Genomic DNA, 17,127 nt, shown 5'->3' with positions numbered 1-17,127 from the left:
TTTTTTTTTTTTTTTTTTTTTTTTTTTTTTTTTTTTTTTTTTTTTTTTTTTTTTTTTTTTTTTGACATTGATCCATTCATTCACACGTCAGATAGACTTTCTAGAACATTCAATTTTCTTTTCATTTCTTTTTTTCTTCATATATTTTTTTATATTATTTAATTTATACTAATTAATTAAAATTATAGTTGATAATGGTACTTTGAACTTAACCCAATTAATTATTCCATTATAATGTATTAATAAATTATCTTAATTATGAGATTTATGAGATAAATTTCAATTGCATTATTTGTTTATTGAGTTAAACACGAATGAAAAAAACTAATCTATGTTCGATGAACTCGTTCACAACTTTGCTAACCTCTTGAGAGTGTCGACTAAGGGTTGGGCATGTTTCGGCACAGGCATGTTACATAGAAGGGTGACCCTCGACGACGCCACAAGGTCCCTCCTCTCTACGCTCGAACTTTTCGCCTTCCATAATTCTACTTCCCATACCTATTATATGTATGTATCTATTCAGAGTCTGTTGGATTGACTTTCTATCATTTTAAAAATAAATTCAAACTGGGTCTTGTTTTTGTTTCTTTGCAAGAAAATAAATTGGTTTGAATATTAAAAAAAATTTATGAATATTGGATTTTACACTTTTACCCTTGCCTTCGAAATCTATTGTACTCCCTAGATTTTATGAATTTACACTTTTATCCCTGACTTTTCCCTAATATTCGCTTTGTAGTTCAACGTGAATAAGTTTTCAAATCTGGTCCTTTAAATTTCAAGATTTTATACTTTTAACCCCAAAATTTTTACTAATTCTCACTTTTTTATTTTTAATTTAATTAATTTAAAATCATCAAAATGCAAGATTTTTTTTTTTAAATAATGTTAATTTAATTTTTTTAAAAAATAAAGTAATAAAGAATTTAATTATAATTACTTTACTTTATTCCTAATAAATATATATTTTAGGAACTTATTAGTAAAATAATAAGAATAATAATAATATAGAAAAAGAAAAAGAAAATAGGCGTGACCTGAATGGTATTGCCGAGGGAAAGGGGAGTCGCTTCAGCGAGAACAAGATCGCCGATTTCTGCGCTCTGTAAATGATCGATACTGAGATGAAATCCCGCCACTCTTTTGAATCCCGCCGCCATCTGTGCTCCAACGCTCGCCAGCGCCTCCGCTATCATCGCCGATACGCCGCCGTGCAGCACCTTAAACGGCTGTGCTTTTCATTTTTGTAATCAAATTCTAACCGGCGGATCATTTTATTGAAATCAAAACTCAATCACGTACCTGGCAGCACTTCGGAGAAACGACAATGCGGCCGGATACTCTGTGAGGAGATAAGATCTGAATCTCGAACCCGACGGCGTTGAGCGGAGAGTCCAGTATCGCCGTCGTGGATGACGGCGACGACGGAAGCGGCGGATCATTCGGATTCGGATTTTGATGATCCATACGGAATTAATGCGAATTTGAGGGTTCGGGATTTGGTTGTTAGAGAAGATCAAGGGATGCGATCGGAATTTAAAGTTTCTGTTTGGATTCGGAGCGAAGGATATAGGCGTCGGAATTGCAACGGAACACACGGCGCCTGCTACTAAAAGTCCGGCCACGTGGCATTTTATTTTACCTTTTAATATATATTCTTCTTTTTTGAAAAATAAAAGGTTTAATATTATTCTATAAATTTTTTTCTTTTATTATTTATTTTAAATGATATAATCAAATATAAAAAATTTATAAATTTTGTTAAAATTTTATTTTGTATTGCCACGTGGCATCGTGTAGGTGGGCCACTTGCTTGAAGTGCAAAAAAATAAAAATTGTTGGCCCTTTCAATTTCGTGTCTATTAATCTCTAAAATATTCTAAATATTTTAAAATGTATTATTATTTTTTAATCTAAAACTACATCAATTATAAATAATGGTTAACTAACTATATCTAAGCTAGTTCGAATAAAACTTATAGGTAGATATTACCCTCGATGGACATTCCTTTCACAGGCTTCCCCTCAAAGTTTTAAAACGTATCTGCTAGGGAGAGATTTTCACACCCTTATAAGTAATGTTTCACTCCCCTCTCCAACCGATGTGGAATCTCACAATCCACTCCCCTTGAGGGTCCAACATCCTCGCCGGAAAATTTTAAAACGCATCTATTAAGGAGAGACTTTCACACCTTTCTAAGATCTCATATGTGAATTTCTAGCAGACTTAGAACCAAATCTTAAGTCAACAAGAGGTTAAGCACGGAAAATTCTTCCTCCTAATAGCCTTTGATAGCCACTTCGGGAGGAAAGAGGCTTCCTGTAAGAACCATTTGGAGCATTTTATCAAAGTTAGTGAAGTAAAATGAAGTGCTCGGTATATATCATATCAGTTTAGGATAGAACAATCCAACTAAGCTGGAATATAAATGAAATTTACTAATACATTCAGAGAGAGAGAGAGTAAAACCTCATTATCTGATGATACCAGGGGAGGCAGCATTGCATTAAGCTCAGTTTTCCACCTTGTCAATTCAGCAACTCTTCCAGTAATTGCATCAGATTTCTTCTAGCAAGCCATTATTTAGTATGTAAGCTCATAAGCAGATGGCACATCATGCAACGGATGACCTTTCCTGTTTCTTTCGATTATCCTCCGTGCAAGCGATACCTGCTTTCCAACCACGAAGATGAATGCTTTTCCTTTTCCTGTAGCACCTCTAGCCGTTCTTCCAACACGGCGAACATACTCGCTAGGATCACGAGGGAAGTCGAAGAGTATGACATGATCCACATTTGGAAAATCAATTCCACGTGATGCCCTGTTCATAATTTCGAAGGACATTTTAAGCTACATAGAAGTCTTCTGATGTCTCATATATCTTAAAGTAAACAACTTCCAATGCAAAATGTTTGTAATTTAAAGGCAACTAAGCGGATGAAAGCTTGTATCAATTGGACGAATTTTTTTCACGTTTTTGTAATATGTTATGGAATAGTAGAAGTACCTATCTGTACAAACCAAGAACTTGGATACTTGGTTTGAATGAGAATTGGTGAAGGCCTCCATATTTGCAAGCCGTGAGTCTCTTGCTAGGGCAGCATGAAATGGAAAAACTTGCAAGCGGCTGCCTTTTTTATCAAAACGTTGCAATGCATTTTCAACTCTTCTACATGTCTCAATCTGCACAATTCAATGAAGAGGCTAACATAAGAGTAAAAACTTCAGAAAGTTTGGAATCTCAACCCTTCTTTTGTTTGTTTGTTTTTTTTCGGACCCATCGATGAGAAGTTGGTGCCAACAGTTTGATGCCCAAGCATCAAGCCTATAGACCCAAACAACCAAATTACCATAATCTATTTATCAAAACGTTAGTTTGAATTTCAAATTTTTTTTAATCAAATTGGAAACTCTTTAAATTGCTTTACCTTATTTGGAAGTCCCTTGACATTTTCTTAACCTACCTCTAATAATGTAACAGCTCAAGCCAACCACTAATAGATATTGTTTTTTTTTAACTTTCCCCATTGGGATTCCCCTCAAGGATTTTAAAACGCATATGTTAGGGTGAGGTTTCCACATCCTATAAAGAATGTTTCGTTCTCCTCCCCAACCGATGTGAGATCTCACATATAAATGGTGAAAAATTAAATGCACACAATCCAGGAACTTGAGGACATCCCAACCCTAAAACAAAATTGAACGTACCTTGTTACAGAAAACAATAGTTTTCAAGACTGGAGTTCCTTCAGCAATCTGCAGAAGGGCGTCTTTCTTATTCAAGAAAGCAGCGTCCGGTGTCTTGTTCTGCTCATCTTCACCACTACAATCTACAAGAACCTGGAAATGGATAAATATCTTGTCACTTTACCTTAACAGGAAAAGGCTAAATATCATTTTCTATATTTCTTGGACGAGAAAAACATGAATGAGCCGAATTAGAGTTATCCATAAATAGATTAGAATTCTCTCTTAGACGCATCAAGTAGAGAGACATTGGTTAGGCACCTTAAGTTGAAAGGATCGAACATTATACCGAACATATTGCATGGTTTGAAGCAAACAAAAATAATCTAAAACTACTCCAGTTTTAAGAAATGAAGAAACACACTGACTGATCTTTTACTCCTGTTCAACAAGAGAACAATACACTTTCTATAACCTGAGACATTGTCTGACAAGATAAGGACAAATGCACCAATCATTTCCTCACACACACAGCACTCATTTAGACTGCTGCCATAGAAAATCCAGACCACCTTTTTCAAATAATCAGAGCATTTAGGGCTGAAACGAACACAAGTACGTACCATTTCCTATATGCAACTAACATGTGCATTATCAATAAAACAGAATTTTAGTCGATTGATCACCGATTGCTCAGGAAAAGCACAAAAATGATGAACTGATAATGATTAAAGACCAACCTCTTCCAGACTAGGACTTATCCGGTGAACTCCAGGTCCCATGATCACTTCACAATCAGGAAACTTTTCTACTAATGTATTATATATGTCAACGGGTAAAGTTGCAGTCACAAATAGATATTGTGCGTTAACAGGTGCAGACTTCATTAAAGTCTGCAATGCAACTTCAAAATCCTCATCATTAAAGAGGATATCTACCTCGTCCATTACAGCACTGTAGTACAAGGTTGTTCTGAGTATCAGTACAAGTAAAACATCATATACATAACTCTTCTAGCAGAAAGCAGGAAATGATTGCACTGGGGGAAGCAGGTAGGAGTTAGAAAAAGTAACCATAATTTCAACGAACTCCAGAGGACAAATATTCAGTGACACCAGCATACTAGGTCAGTTAATATGTATAAAGATCAGCCACTAAGAAGCAATAACTGAATCATCATCTGAATAGCATATTGAAGTATATTACGATTAAAAAAAATCTCAAGGACCTTCATGAGAATCCAGACTTCTATCCTGTGTTTTTTTTATACTCTAATAATAAATAAATACATAAAAATTATGATTCCAAAAATACATTGTAAAATCATGTAATTTGGCACTTCTGGCAAAAATATTTCGGTTGATGTTTGTGTAAATTCAAAATCTTGAATTGAAAGAAGAATGCTTAATCAAGTTAAAGAAAACATTCTTACTATGTCAAAATAAATTAGGACCTACCATTGAAATTGAAGGGAGACATAACAGTTAACAGAAAGTAACAAAAAGAAAATTTAGAACAGGATTACCATCTTAGATTTGATAACTGCAAGAAGCCTTCATTTATTAGAAGCATCAAACGACCAGGAGTTGCTATTAGAACATCAACACCTTCTTGTAGATTATCAAGTTGAGTTTTCTGCCGGAAACCGCCTGTCACAACCATTGACCTAAATGGCACCCCAAATTTTGAAATGGATCGGCAATTACTTAAGACCTGAGAAATTCACAGCGTTATCAAACTTTACCCACCCAATGAAGAAAAATACTGGCAGAATTGTTATGATTTTAATAAAGCAGAATTGGTTATTAAGGCCTACATTAGAGGCTAGCAATGAGAAAATCCAAAATCGTCTTTTACCCATTGTTCCATAACATGAGAAAGTTATTCATATCAGGTATATAAAGTATTTATCCAGTACTTAGATTTTTACTACAGAAAATTCATAGGTCTTAGTTGATGGCAAACACGTGTTAATCCGAAGCAGAATCTGATAGTGAGTACAAGACAGAAAATGCATTCATACAAAAGTGAATTTCCTGAAATAAATAACCGAGGTAAAACATTAAAATAAAATAAAAATGGTATAGGAAATGTGCAATAGAAGAAGTGTGCAGAGCACACTTCGAAGAATGCTGCAATAATAAGCCACCTGAGAAGCCAATTCTGCAGTCGGCACAATGATAACAATTTGGGGACTTTGTGAAGAAGGTTTTTGAAGTCCTTGAAGTTCCTCCTGCCTCAGACGCTGGATTAATGGTGCAAGATATGCTAATGTCTTACCAGATCCACTTTGATCAGAAATGATACAACTTTTTCCTTCAATAACTGATGCAAATGCCTTGGCCTGCCATTATTCATTATTCATATAGAAGCACAAATAAGCACTGTGATAGTTGCATTTCTTATAACTCTTTGTAACAAAATAAGATACTTCTTTTCTAGATAGGAAATTTATAAACTGAACAAATCAATCTTCATAGATCACCATATTAATTTAGTATCCCAACAATGGAAACGACATTCTGTTTTCTCTAATGCTATTTACTTGAAATTAAACACCCGCCAGATGCCGTAACATTACTTTTCGGTCTTCCAAAATATAAATATAAAGATAACAGAGGAACTTGGATATTAAATCAAACATTCAATAAATTATCCGAAAACTCCAAATTTGCATTGTTCTATGCTAGTTCAAACAAAATTTAGAACTAAGGCATTTTTCCTTCCTCCGAAATCCCAAACAACGTTAGTGGTCACTATATCCTCTCATGAAAAACTTAAACTAATCGACCTACAAAATTTACTCCAATCTGATTTAGAATACTTGTACACATCCTCTTAAGCGTTAATATAAGTATTGAATCCACCTAAAATGAAATGATGCCATTCAGCATTCTGAACTAACTTGAATAAAAATAAAAATAAAAATAAAACAAAAATACTACCCAAAGATAATGCACAATCTTTGGTCCAAATACTTCATTTCTTTTCTTTACTTTATTTATTATTATTATTATTTTTTTTTTTTTTTTTTTTTTTTTTGCTGTCTATGAGTGTGCGAGCCAACTTGCACGCATCTCAACTATTCTCACAGGACAACCACATGACCCTACTATATTTATTTGTCAAGGTAACTCGTCCAATATTAAATCCTAGGTAGGTGGTCATAATGGCTTGCAATCATTTCCTAAAACTCTTTAATATTTACCTCGCCTTATTGACCACTAGACCAACCCATAGTGGTTCTTCCATTTCACAAATTACGAAATGACATAGGATACCAGGAGATGGGATATAGAAGAGAATACCATTTCTAAACACTGAAGTTTTAATACGAGTGCACAATGATGCCAATAAGACCAACCACAAAAGAAAGGTGGTTTTGACATATCTAATGAACTGTCATCCAAGAGCAAGTCTGGCATCCACCAATGTAAGTAGAGCCAAACTTGTCCTTCAACCCAAGAGATCTAATTTGTTATCAAAACGAACTCTCGAAGAAGCCAAAAGAGCTATAAACTAGTAAACTGGAATAAGGAGTGTGCCTCAAAAGACAGACTAAAGAGAAACGGCAAGGAAAGGGTACACAGTACCAGGAACCACAAACGAATATGGCTCAACTGCTACTAAATGAGATGGCCGCAAGATGTGATACATCTTTTGATGGAAATTAGAAAAACATGAGGTATGAAATTGTAGCAGTTATCATAACAAATCTACGTAAATTCTCTGATGAGAAAAATGTCTTTTCACTCATGATAAGCAGAAGCATAATTCTATCATGTAATACATCATGTACCTGAATCTGTGAAGGCCGTAGGAAATTCTGCCTCCTCAATGACTCAATCATATATTCAGTGCACCCAAGATCTTTAAATGACTTTCGGCTATAAAAGCCCTTCTCTGAGGAAAACTTCTGTTGTTTAGGTTGGGTTGATTCATACTCTGAATCGTAGGGCCCTCTAGAGCCCCATCCTCTGAAGTGAGTGGCAGAAGCTGCCGGGACCGATTGCTCGGATCTTGATAAACTGGGGGGAGTTCTGTGATGTCGACCTTTATCTTGCAGTTCAGATGATCTTGAAAATCTTTCTACATTTCTTAAGGTATTTACCTTCTTCTTTTCTCCCGGAGTTTTAACTTTAGAGTGCGGACGATCGGATATATGCGGTGAACCATTTCCAGAAGTCAGTACACGAACATCATCTTTTACTTCTTCCTTTGTCCTAGAACCTTTCATCACAATTGCCTTAACTTTCTGAGATTTCAATCTTCCAAGTCTTCCAATTGATATCCTTCTCGGTGTTCCTGAATTCTTAATATCTGTTTATCAATAAAAACTCTGTTTGAGAATTCAATTGGATAAAACAAGATTCTATAGCATAAAATAGTTGGGTAATAATTTCACTCAAACATATTCCTCAGACCATAAACAACATCTTATCAGCATAGATATGAAAGAAAATGACCAATTTAACTAAAGAACTTCGATCAGATTACTTGCTAGAAACAGGGTTAAGAATAAAGGGAGAACCTCGCATTCGTAGACAAGATAGAGATAAATTACAGGATAAATCCCAGTAAACATAAAATAAGCATCCAATTCCATATTTATCCGTTGAGCACAGAAATAAGTTAAACAAAAATTCTAGAGAGAAGCACCTTCATTATCAACTGTCACATCTCCATCGTAAGGCAATTCGTGCGAGGAATATACGGTGAAGTCATTATCATCAGTGAGCTGATCAAATCCATCAGAATCCACCGACTTGCGAGCGTAACCGGCGATTACACAACCACGAACAATCACCAGCTTGCTTGCGGGAACTGGCCGTAGCGTCTGGCTCAGAAATGGCGGGCGGAGGCAGCCATAGCGTCTCAAGTAGCACGGTTCGAGACTTCGAGAGGTCAGAAAGTTGGCCGGAGTGTGAATGGGAGCCCTGGCCATTGCCGGCGTCCGGCGGATGGCTGCTGGATTGAATATATGCACTGTATATCGTCTTCTTCAAATGGCCTTTCGATTGGAAATCTGGAAGCGACAATGGAGCTCTGAAGATCGAAATGGTGAGCCTGCAAAAATCTCAAACTCAATACCGCACAATGCTCTCTCAACTTCTACAATTTATTCACCGCCAGTTCGAAGAGGATAACGTTCAATCAGCTCAGGTTTTTAGTTCCATTGTTCTTATAATCGAATACTAAATTAATTTTGGATACTTCTTTAACCAAATAAAAATATTTTTAATAATTTTAAAATATTATATTTTTGAAAATCACCTTTTAAATACATTAAAAAAAAAATATATGAGAATAAATAATTAAAGCAAAAATATATTTTAGAGGAACGCACGAATCAACTTAAAACAAATAAATTTATAACTCGACCAAAACGGTTTTAGCTGAGTTATCGAACCTTTTGGGTAGTCATTGTTAGATCCACGTCGATTGGATAAGAGAACAAAGACGCGTTTTAAAACTGCGAAGTTGATGACAATACATAACGGGCCAAAATGGACATATCTATGAACGGTGAACTTTGGCTGTTACAAATAGTATTAGAGCCAGACACCGAGCATTGTGCCACTAAAGACATTGACCCTTGGATATTTATTTATTATTATTTATTTATTTATTTATTATTATTATTATTATTATTTGGTATTAAACAGCTACACCTATGGATAAGGCACCCCAACGGAAGAAGGAAAAAGAAAACGAACCAGAAGCCGTCGGAAGAAGAAGAAGAAGAGGAAGAAGAGAGAACGAGGACGACAATGTCTTCAGCCACTGCTCCTTTATCGTTCCTTGGAAGTTCCTTTCTCGGCCGTTCTTCCTCACAGAATCTTCGCAATCGTCTTCAGCTTAATTTTCCGGCAACCACCTCAAGTTCCGGCCAACACTCTCTTGCTGTCCAAGCCAAGGCTACGACCAGACGAGAGGATCGTCAAGCTCGTCATTCTCGCATCAGGAAGAAGGTAATCGCATACCTCATTTCCCCAATTTTAAACTTAGTGCCTTCCCTCCTTAGCGTCTATGGCTGCGCTAATCGGGCGATTCTCTTGATCAACTTTGTTATATGCCTCAAATAATTTCACTGGACATGGTGGTAGGTTATTTGAATGATTCTTGCTATGTACGTATCTGGCTTTCATCTTATTACCCTATCTTATCTGGATATTGTTGCATTTTAGGTATAAATATTGTGAACCTCCTAAGGATTGATTTGATAGTTCATTAATTCATTGTTTCTTGAGTTTAGAAGTTCTGGTTCTACTAGCTAAGAGGTGTACTTGTTTCTTAGAAGAAATTGATGCTTCCGTGTGGATATTGTTCCACTTTAGCTTAGAGGTGCATTTGGCCAATACATGAGTCCTGAAGATTAATAGTGTAACAGCTCAAGTCCGCCTTCTTTGGGATTTCCCTTTCGGCTTCCCCTCAAAGTTTTTAAAACGCGTCTGCTAGGGAGCGGTTTCTACACCCTTATAAAGAATGTTTCGTTCTCCTCTCTAACCGATATGGGATCTCACAATCCACCTCCCTTCAGTTTCCAGCGTCCTCGCTGGCACACCGCTCAATGTCCATCCCCCTTTGGGGCTCAACGTCCTCGCTGTCATATTGCCTAATATCTAGCTCTGTTACCATTTGTAATAGCCTAAGTCCACTGCTGGACTTTCCCTATTGAGCTTTCCCTCAATGTTTTAAAATGCGTCTGCTAGGTAGAAGTTTCCACACCATTATAAAGAATGCCTTGTTTCTCCTTTCCAACCGATGTGAGATCTCACGTGCAAGCACTAGGACTTCCTACGATTGTGGGAACTGGATGAGATTTAGGAGGTTTAGTTTAAATCAGACGCTTTGATTTATCAAGCTACTGGATAAAGTTTATTCACACTATTTTCTATGAAGCAAGGATTTAGAACATTTAAGGAGAAATATTGGCGTTGATGAGAGGCAGGAGAATAAGAGAACAAGAGATTGGTGAGGCAGTCATTGTCAATGGGGGAGATTGTGAGATTGACTCTTTTCTTTTCTCATTCCTACTGATACATACAAGGTTGGGAAGCGTTTTTCTCTCTCTCGTGGATTGGAATTTGATTGCAGGTTTTGTAACAACCAGAGCCCACCGCTAGCAGATATTGTCCTTTTTGGGCTTTCCATTCCGGACTTCCCCTCAAGGTTTTTAAAACGCATCTGTTAGGGAAAGATTTCCAGACCCTTATAAAGAATGCTTCGTTCCCCTTTTTAACTGACGTGGAATCTCACAGCTTTCTTGCATGTTAGCTTTATCTTTAGTTGTTGAATCTCGTTGTATTGGGAGATTGCTTAGGCTACACTTAGCGAGGACAAACTCCAAACAAAACACTACGTATCCTCGACCTGCATATGACGCTAGGGAAGGTGACATTCAGGTGACATTCAATTCATGCCATAGGACCTCTCTTCAACTCGAAATCTTTTAAATTCATCTAGTTACGGTTAAATAAATATCTATGAACCTAGTTACGCAATCAATTGAATCTTTTTAATTTTCATTCTTGTAAACATCTGGATCCTTTCAGCTCTGGTTCACAGTTGTTATCTTTACTATAGCAAATTGATTCTTGCTGATATATATGTAGATAATAAAGTACAGTTTACCTGTACAATCATCTTGTGCCTCAGGTTGAAGGAACATCAGAGAGGCCAAGGTTGTCTGTGTTCCGTTCGAACAAGCATTTGTATGTACAAGTTATCGATGACTCGAAGATGCATACGCTTGCTGCAGTTTCCACGATGCAGAAATCGATCTCCGAGGGGCTAGACTACACTGCTGGTCCTACCATTGTGAGTTCACTATAACTAAGAATCAAATGTGATTGATATACCGATCATTTTTTGCTGGGTTCGATTATTTACTTGCAGAATCATGTTTGGCTTCCAAACTTTATTGCACTGAGTTGATGCCTATGTAGAACTTCTTCCCTCTTTTAATAAGAGAGCATCATTCAAATCAGCCCACTAAATTGGGTGAGATTATGCTAATGACTTGGATAAGTGCCCAGAAAATGTGTAACCGTCCAAGAAAATGTGTAAATGTGTAACCGTCCAAGCCCACCGCTAGTAGATATTGTCCTTTTTGGGCTTTCTTTTGCAGGCTTCTCTCAAGGTTTTTTAAACGTGTTTGCTAGGAAGAGGTTTCTACACCCTTATGAAAGATGTTTCGTCCTCCTCCCCAACCGATGTGGGATCTCACAATCCACTCCCCTTCAGGGTCCAGTGTACTCGTTGACACTAGTTCCATTCTCCGATCGATGTGGGACCCCCCCAATTCACCCCCCTTTGGGGCTTAGCCTCCTAGCTTACACATCACATAGTGTCTGGCTCTGATGCCATTTGTAATGGTCTAAGCCCACCACTAGCAAATATTGTCTTTTTTGGGCTTTCCCTTTCGGGCTTTTCCTTAAGGTTTATAAAACGCGTCTACTAGGGAGAGATTTCCATACACTTATAAAGAATGTTTCGTTCTCCTCCCCAACCGATGTGAGATCTCACAAAATGTCTTTGCATGGGTATTGAGTTTTGGTTATTGTACATCGCTTACTTGAATAAGTTCTTCATGAATGCCCTCGAGTTAAGTTATCAAACAAATTATAAATTTAGTTTTCATGTTATTCTATGCATTCTCTTACATTAACACGGTTGATTAAATAGCAATGTGGCCTATAATTTGAACAAATATTGACTGATTTAACACGTCGCACGCGCTTAAGGCTACGTAGAATTACAAGGGAAAGTTTAAGGCATATTATATGATTATATGTGGACAATATGGTTACAGGAAGTGGCAAAGAAAGTGGGGGAAGCGATTGCAAAATCTTGTCTGGAGAAAGGAATTTCAAAGGTAGCTTTTGACCGAGGTGGATATCCATACCATGGACGTGTAGAAGCACTTGCTGATGCAGCTCGTGAACATGGCCTTCAGTTCTGAAATCCTTCTGTTTTTCTGTATCTTCTTGCTTGGTATGCTGTAATAGTGCCATCAGATGACCTTGTTGATTTGAATGAGAATTGTAGTGGTTCGGCTTGAAATTAAGAGGGAATTTGTTTCTTGATTCATCTCTTCTTCGAAAATCAAATCAATGTCAAAGACATTAAATTAAAGTTCGAAAAGTCATTCCAAACAAACTCTTAAGCTTGTCCTATGTTTAATGGTTGAATAGTTCCCTACTGAAAAGAGTATGCAAACTACATTTAGTTCAATGGTTGAGTTTTCTAAAGCAGATTAGAATTTTGATTGATATCCCACATCGATTGGAGAGAGAAACGAGTAACAACAAGGACGTTGGACTCCGAATGGAGTGGATTGTGAGATCCCACATCAATTGAAGAAAAGAATGGAGCATTCTATATAAGGAGTGAAAACCTCTCACTATTAGAGGCGTTTTAATGGAATTGGAATGTTACATATACATGGTACAAAAATCAATCAAAACATTCATAGAATCAAACAATATTTGGAAACATTTAGCATCTGGTTGTGTTTCTTTTTCAGTGCAATCTACAACCTTATACTTTTAGGATTCAGTCAAGATATTAACTTTCGGTTAGAACCTTTGCCTGCAAAGCTACGGAAAATTGCAGCATGGTAGCCATTAATATGAGCCAAATATGATATTACAATAGAAGTGAAGCTTTTTCTTTTGTCACCTAATTTACTCTATCATAGCATCGCCTGATGCTGTAGAGCCTGAACTGGAAGAACCTTTCCCTTTATTCTTCTTGCCTATACATTCCAAAAATTTGGTACATTTATTGGTAAGTAGTACAAAATAAGAGAAGAGAAATATTGTAGATAGACAAAACTTGCCTTTGCTCTTCAATTGCCGGAGCCTGACACTCTTCTTCACACGAAACTTGGTTGACGTCCCGTTGGTGTTTTTAAGTTCTGCATCATAGCAACCGAAAAGTCTTATCCGAAGCGAATAAATCGAGCACAAAAAGTGAAGACTAGTTCAATCAAGTTGTACAACTAATTCATGGGTCATATACCAAATTGAGAGTGGGTAAAGAAAGACTTTGGGGGCCGGAGTACTTTGAGATATATGTTTGCACAAAATATAAAAATACCCAATTGTCAATTCTGATACATTCATCCACTGTTCATCGGAATCCAACCAACATTGTGCACATTATAAATCAGACAAATGATAGCCAATCAGTTTTACAAGAATCACAAGCATTTTGTAGCATGTGGGAAATATGCCAAAAGTGGTCCAAAATGTGAAGGGTAGAAAAAATTATTGAATCCAAAGATCCGATGCACAAACACGTGCACACACATACAGAGACCGCAAGGACTACTAGCTCAACAAAACGTTGCACTATAGATCACCTTTCCAACTATTAGTTCTAAATTTCAGTATAAGTGAAGGAGCGTCCTGTAAGTAAATCAAGCATAGTAAAAGATCACAAGCAAACTGCAAAATGGGAAAGAAGATTCCCTATTTCTCATGGCTATCCCATCTAATAAAAAGGCCCTTTTACATTTTTTTTCATGACAGGTCAACCGTTCACCAAGGAAAAATATTCTTTCTATGGCCTCAAGTAGTTGAGATTTCTTTTGGAATCTTGGGAAACAGATAACAGAACATAAACAACATCGAGAAGAATTTTGATATTGTTTTGATAACTTGTCTTTTGTGGCTATTGCGTGTAAACTATATATCCCCTTCAGCAACTATAGTTTAAATGATCCATGTGCCAATTGGAAGAGTTCTAAGCAACTTTTCGTGGCTTGGTGCTTGGATTCCCTCTTATTATATATACATATGTATGTATGTCTGTATGTATGTATGTATGTATATTTTTTCAAAAGCAGTGCCTAGTAAAATATATTTGACTTCTTCAACACAACCCTATCACCAACTTGGCTTAGATTGAAAGATCAAGGTACCACAAAACCAATCCTTTTCCCTTTGACACAAAGCATTTGGAAATATATCTTCCCAACTTGACAGCTGCTCCTTTACTTAACAAGTTTCATTGATTGAGGAAGCAAGCAAGAAAAAATGCCAAGGTAGCTACAAGTCATAGGGACTTTGATGGCATATTTGGGAGTAATTTTGAAATGGTTAAGATCACTTTTTTATGTTCGAAATCACTCTAAAACATGTTTTTGATCATTCATAATTAATTTTAATGATACGAAAATCAGGTTCAAAAGTGTAAAATCAAACATTAAATTGATTTTCTATGGTTCAAAGCATGATTAGAGTGATTTTGAGCAGGATAATAGTGATTTTAATGATTTCAGAATCACTCTAAAACAGATGGTCCAAGTTTTTTTTATCAAGTAATTCCCACTTTTAAACTCACAAAATTCAAACATCACTTCTTATAACATGTGTAGAATATCTATGTTTAGATGATTCTAGCAATTTGAGGACAGTAATCTAACCAAAATTGACTCTGTTGATTTGGTCACTCGTAAAATTATTGGACCAGGCCGATGCTTAAAACCAACCGAATTCCTAAAGTGACTTCAAGGGGAAAATGAATTTAACATACTCAACAAAGATCTCCTACAGCTCCTTCAACAAGTTAACAATGGAAGGAAAACCCCACGGGAAGTTGACAATTGAAGGAACAGTCCAAATGTGAAATTAGCAAAAGCATCCCGATAATCCACATTTTACGCGTATGAAATCATTACCTTCAGCAACAGCCATTTCAACATCTTCCATGTTCGTCAGACCCATCCGTAAAGCTTCCTTCTCTTCCTGTAATTAGTACGAAGCGAAGAAAAAAAAAAAGAAAAAGAACAATCAATCCGCAACACAGATACTTTTAATTGAAATATTTAGCAGAAATTCACACGCAGAAACAAGCGCAAAGCTTATAGAAACCATACTCTGCGTTTCTTCTGCATCAACTTGCGCTTACGCTTGCTGGATACATAAGTAGGTTGTTGCTTGATCTTTAGCTTCTTCGTTAAGGGATCACCATGGGCATTCCTCTTACTCTGAGCTATATGAGCTCGTCTCTGCTTCTGAACTACATTGAACTTCGCCATTGTCTTCAACCTCCGGATTCGTTTCACCAATAAAACCCTAAATTTAAGGTATTTATCCCTCCATGGAAGTCGACAGATTTTACAGACGTAATTAGGGTTTTCTATTTATTTATTAAATACTAAATTAATAAAAATACATATAAATTTTATATTTTATATATTAAAAAAAAAACGCTTAAATCCTTACAAAACTTCAGTAATATTTTAAACTTTAAAATTTTTTAAAAATATATTTTATTTTAAAAATATTATTAAATTTTTAATAATATTTTAAACTTAAAATTTTCATTAATTATTTAATTAAAATACTTTGAAAAAAAGAAAAATGGTAACGTGTTATGACCTCTAACTATTTTCCTAATTTAATTTTAATAAAGACATTTAAATTTTATGTTGAATGGCCAAAAATTTTAAAGGTGGTTACTTCCCTCTAATTAATCATTAACCGATCTATTTTTAGAACATGCTACATAAATTTTCTCGACTTGTTTTTTCCAAGATGATAGGTCAAGTAATATTCTTTTTGTAATCGTCCAAGTCCACTGCTAGCTGATATTGTTCGGTTTGACTCGTTACGTACGGTCAGTCTCATGATTTTAAAACGCGTGAGAGGTTTCCACACCTTTACAAAAAATGTTTCGTTCCTCTCTCCAACTCACATGGAGTCTCACACTTCTAGCTATTCGAGTTCAACTTTTCAAAATAAGTAGTGTCATTGATTCTCAACTTGTAAGCATTGAAATTAGTTTAGTTAAGTTATATCACGAGGTTTGTCCCTTAATGTTTAATAGGTCTATAAACTTTTAATTTTGTGTTGAATATTGTTACGAGTGAATTCTAGTCCAGGAAAAAAAGGGTGCTAAGACAACCAATCTGGGTTCAAAATGAATTAAACTAAAGTTCGATCATCAACCCTTGAGACCATCAAAACCTAGCACGAGACCCAAATAGGTCTTGGGTATGACAAGCCACAAGCTAAAAGCTCGTGGGTGTGCCTTGATTAGGGCCAACTAGGTTGTGGTCGAGGTGGGTTTTATCCAACCTAGGTTGTGTAAATCGCTTGCTAATCTAATTCGGTGACACGGTAACTATGTGGTCTTGATTATGGGCTCATGACTTATCATATAGTGGTGTCCTCCTGAGAAGAAAAACGCCACGTCGATCCTCGGGGATTATATAGAACTCTAGGATCTAACATATATCTAGGTTATTGTCCACGAAGATCTACCATTTTGTACTTTACGCAGATCTTACAGTGATTGTTGTGAATTGCATATTTTTATTTTTGAAATAACCGTGAATTGCTTTCATATCTGCTACCTTTCACCAATAAAAAACAAAATCTTCGTCCTAGGAGGACCAGATATATCGTAATCAAGTATATGAC

The 17,127-nt window shown here is 36.2% G+C and overlaps 4 protein-coding genes across 8 annotated transcripts; 1 reads left to right on the top strand and 3 right to left on the bottom strand.

Moving 5' to 3' along the window:
- Positions 1-288: 288 nt before the first annotated feature.
- On the bottom strand, positions 289-1,612 carry LOC111479482 (1,4-dihydroxy-2-naphthoyl-CoA thioesterase 1-like). 2 transcript variants are annotated; one of them, XM_023124180.1, is made up of 3 exons: positions 1,306-1,612; positions 1,041-1,223; positions 289-501 (listed from the first exon to the last, which is right to left on the bottom strand). In XM_023124180.1, exons 1-3 carry the CDS (start codon positions 1,468-1,470, stop codon positions 349-351), a joined length of 501 nt encoding a protein of 166 aa, XP_022979948.1. In that variant the 5' UTR covers positions 1,471-1,612; the 3' UTR covers positions 289-348. The 2 variants fall into 2 exon arrangements, with proteins under 2 accessions (XP_022979948.1, XP_022979946.1); XM_023124178.1 differs by having other exon boundaries at positions 1,041-1,232; positions 1,306-1,608.
- Positions 1,613-2,320: 708 nt separating this feature from the next.
- On the bottom strand, positions 2,321-8,858 carry LOC111479352 (DEAD-box ATP-dependent RNA helicase 50). 3 transcript variants are annotated; one of them, XM_023123959.1, is made up of 9 exons: positions 8,351-8,857; positions 7,491-8,011; positions 5,841-6,035; positions 5,217-5,404; positions 4,432-4,645; positions 3,713-3,844; positions 3,012-3,187; positions 2,580-2,825; positions 2,321-2,536 (listed from the first exon to the last, which is right to left on the bottom strand). In XM_023123959.1, exons 1-8 carry the CDS (start codon positions 8,634-8,636, stop codon positions 2,588-2,590), a joined length of 1,950 nt encoding a protein of 649 aa, XP_022979727.1. In that variant the 5' UTR covers positions 8,637-8,857; the 3' UTR covers positions 2,321-2,536; positions 2,580-2,587. The 3 variants fall into 3 exon arrangements, with proteins under 3 accessions (XP_022979727.1, XP_022979728.1, XP_022979726.1); XM_023123960.1 differs by having other exon boundaries at positions 2,321-2,825; positions 7,491-7,996; positions 8,351-8,858; XM_023123958.1 differs by having other exon boundaries at positions 2,321-2,825.
- Positions 8,859-9,367: 509 nt separating this feature from the next.
- On the top strand, positions 9,368-12,829 carry LOC111479481 (50S ribosomal protein L18, chloroplastic-like). Its single transcript, XM_023124177.1, has 3 exons — positions 9,368-9,663; positions 11,351-11,512; positions 12,507-12,829. Exons 1-3 carry the CDS (start codon positions 9,463-9,465, stop codon positions 12,654-12,656), a joined length of 513 nt encoding a protein of 170 aa, XP_022979945.1. The 5' UTR covers positions 9,368-9,462; the 3' UTR covers positions 12,657-12,829.
- A 310-nt stretch (positions 12,830-13,139) lies between these two features.
- Positions 13,140-15,820, bottom strand: LOC111479514. 2 transcript variants are annotated; one of them, XM_023124218.1, is made up of 5 exons: positions 15,579-15,820; positions 15,381-15,447; positions 13,536-13,613; positions 13,376-13,451; positions 13,140-13,293 (listed from the first exon to the last, which is right to left on the bottom strand). In XM_023124218.1, the coding sequence occupies exons 1-4, from the start codon at positions 15,738-15,740 to the stop codon at positions 13,381-13,383; spliced, it is 378 nt and encodes a 125-aa protein (XP_022979986.1). In that variant the 5' UTR covers positions 15,741-15,820; the 3' UTR covers positions 13,140-13,293; positions 13,376-13,380. The 2 variants fall into 2 exon arrangements, with proteins under 2 accessions (XP_022979986.1, XP_022979985.1); XM_023124217.1 differs by having other exon boundaries at positions 13,140-13,451.
- Between the last annotated feature and the right edge of the window lie 1,307 nt (positions 15,821-17,127).

This window comes from Cucurbita maxima, unplaced genomic scaffold (assembly GCF_002738345.1).
Source record: "Cucurbita maxima cultivar Rimu unplaced genomic scaffold, Cmax_1.0 Cma_Scf00005, whole genome shotgun sequence".
Lineage (NCBI taxonomy): Eukaryota > Viridiplantae > Streptophyta > Magnoliopsida > Cucurbitales > Cucurbitaceae > Cucurbita > Cucurbita maxima.
Note: the sequence above shows the minus strand (reverse complement) of the source record. Positions and strands in the feature narration are given on the sequence as shown.

Excerpts from the sequence above, each read along its gene's own strand:
- LOC111479482 (XM_023124178.1), bottom strand. The coding sequence starts at position 1,470 with ATGGATCATCAAAATCCGAATCCGAATGATCCGCCGCTTCCGTCGTCG. Across the intron at positions 1,233-1,305 it reads TTTCTCCGAAGTGCTGCCAG|CCGTTTAAGGTGCTGCACGG; the intron begins GTACGTGATTGA and ends TGAAAAGCACAG. Across the intron at positions 502-1,040 it reads CCCTCGGCAATACCATTCAG|GTATGGGAAGTAGAATTATG; the intron begins GTCACGCCTATT and ends TACATATAATAG.
- LOC111479352 (XM_023123958.1), bottom strand. The coding sequence starts at position 8,636 with ATGGCCAGGGCTCCCATTCACACTCCGGCCAACTTTCTGACCTCTCGA. Across the intron at positions 8,012-8,350 it reads TGTGACAGTTGATAATGAAG|ATATTAAGAATTCAGGAACA; the intron begins GTGCTTCTCTCT and ends ATTGATAAACAG. Across the intron at positions 3,845-4,431 it reads TAAGTCCTAGTCTGGAAGAG|GTTCTTGTAGATTGTAGTGG; the intron begins GTTGGTCTTTAA and ends ATCCATTTCCAG.
- LOC111479481 (XM_023124177.1), top strand. The coding sequence starts at position 9,463 with ATGTCTTCAGCCACTGCTCCTTTATCGTTCCTTGGAAGTTCCTTTCTC. Across the intron at positions 9,664-11,350 it reads ATTCTCGCATCAGGAAGAAG|GTTGAAGGAACATCAGAGAG; the intron begins GTAATCGCATAC and ends CTTGTGCCTCAG. Across the intron at positions 11,513-12,506 it reads ACACTGCTGGTCCTACCATT|GAAGTGGCAAAGAAAGTGGG; the intron begins GTGAGTTCACTA and ends ATATGGTTACAG.
- LOC111479514 (XM_023124217.1), bottom strand. The coding sequence starts at position 15,740 with ATGGCGAAGTTCAATGTAGTTCAGAAGCAGAGACGAGCTCATATAGCT. Across the intron at positions 13,614-15,380 it reads TGAAATGGCTGTTGCTGAAG|AACTTAAAAACACCAACGGG; the intron begins GTAATGATTTCA and ends GCTATGATGCAG. Across the intron at positions 13,452-13,535 it reads CCGGCAATTGAAGAGCAAAG|GCAAGAAGAATAAAGGGAAA; the intron begins GCAAGTTTTGTC and ends TGGAATGTATAG.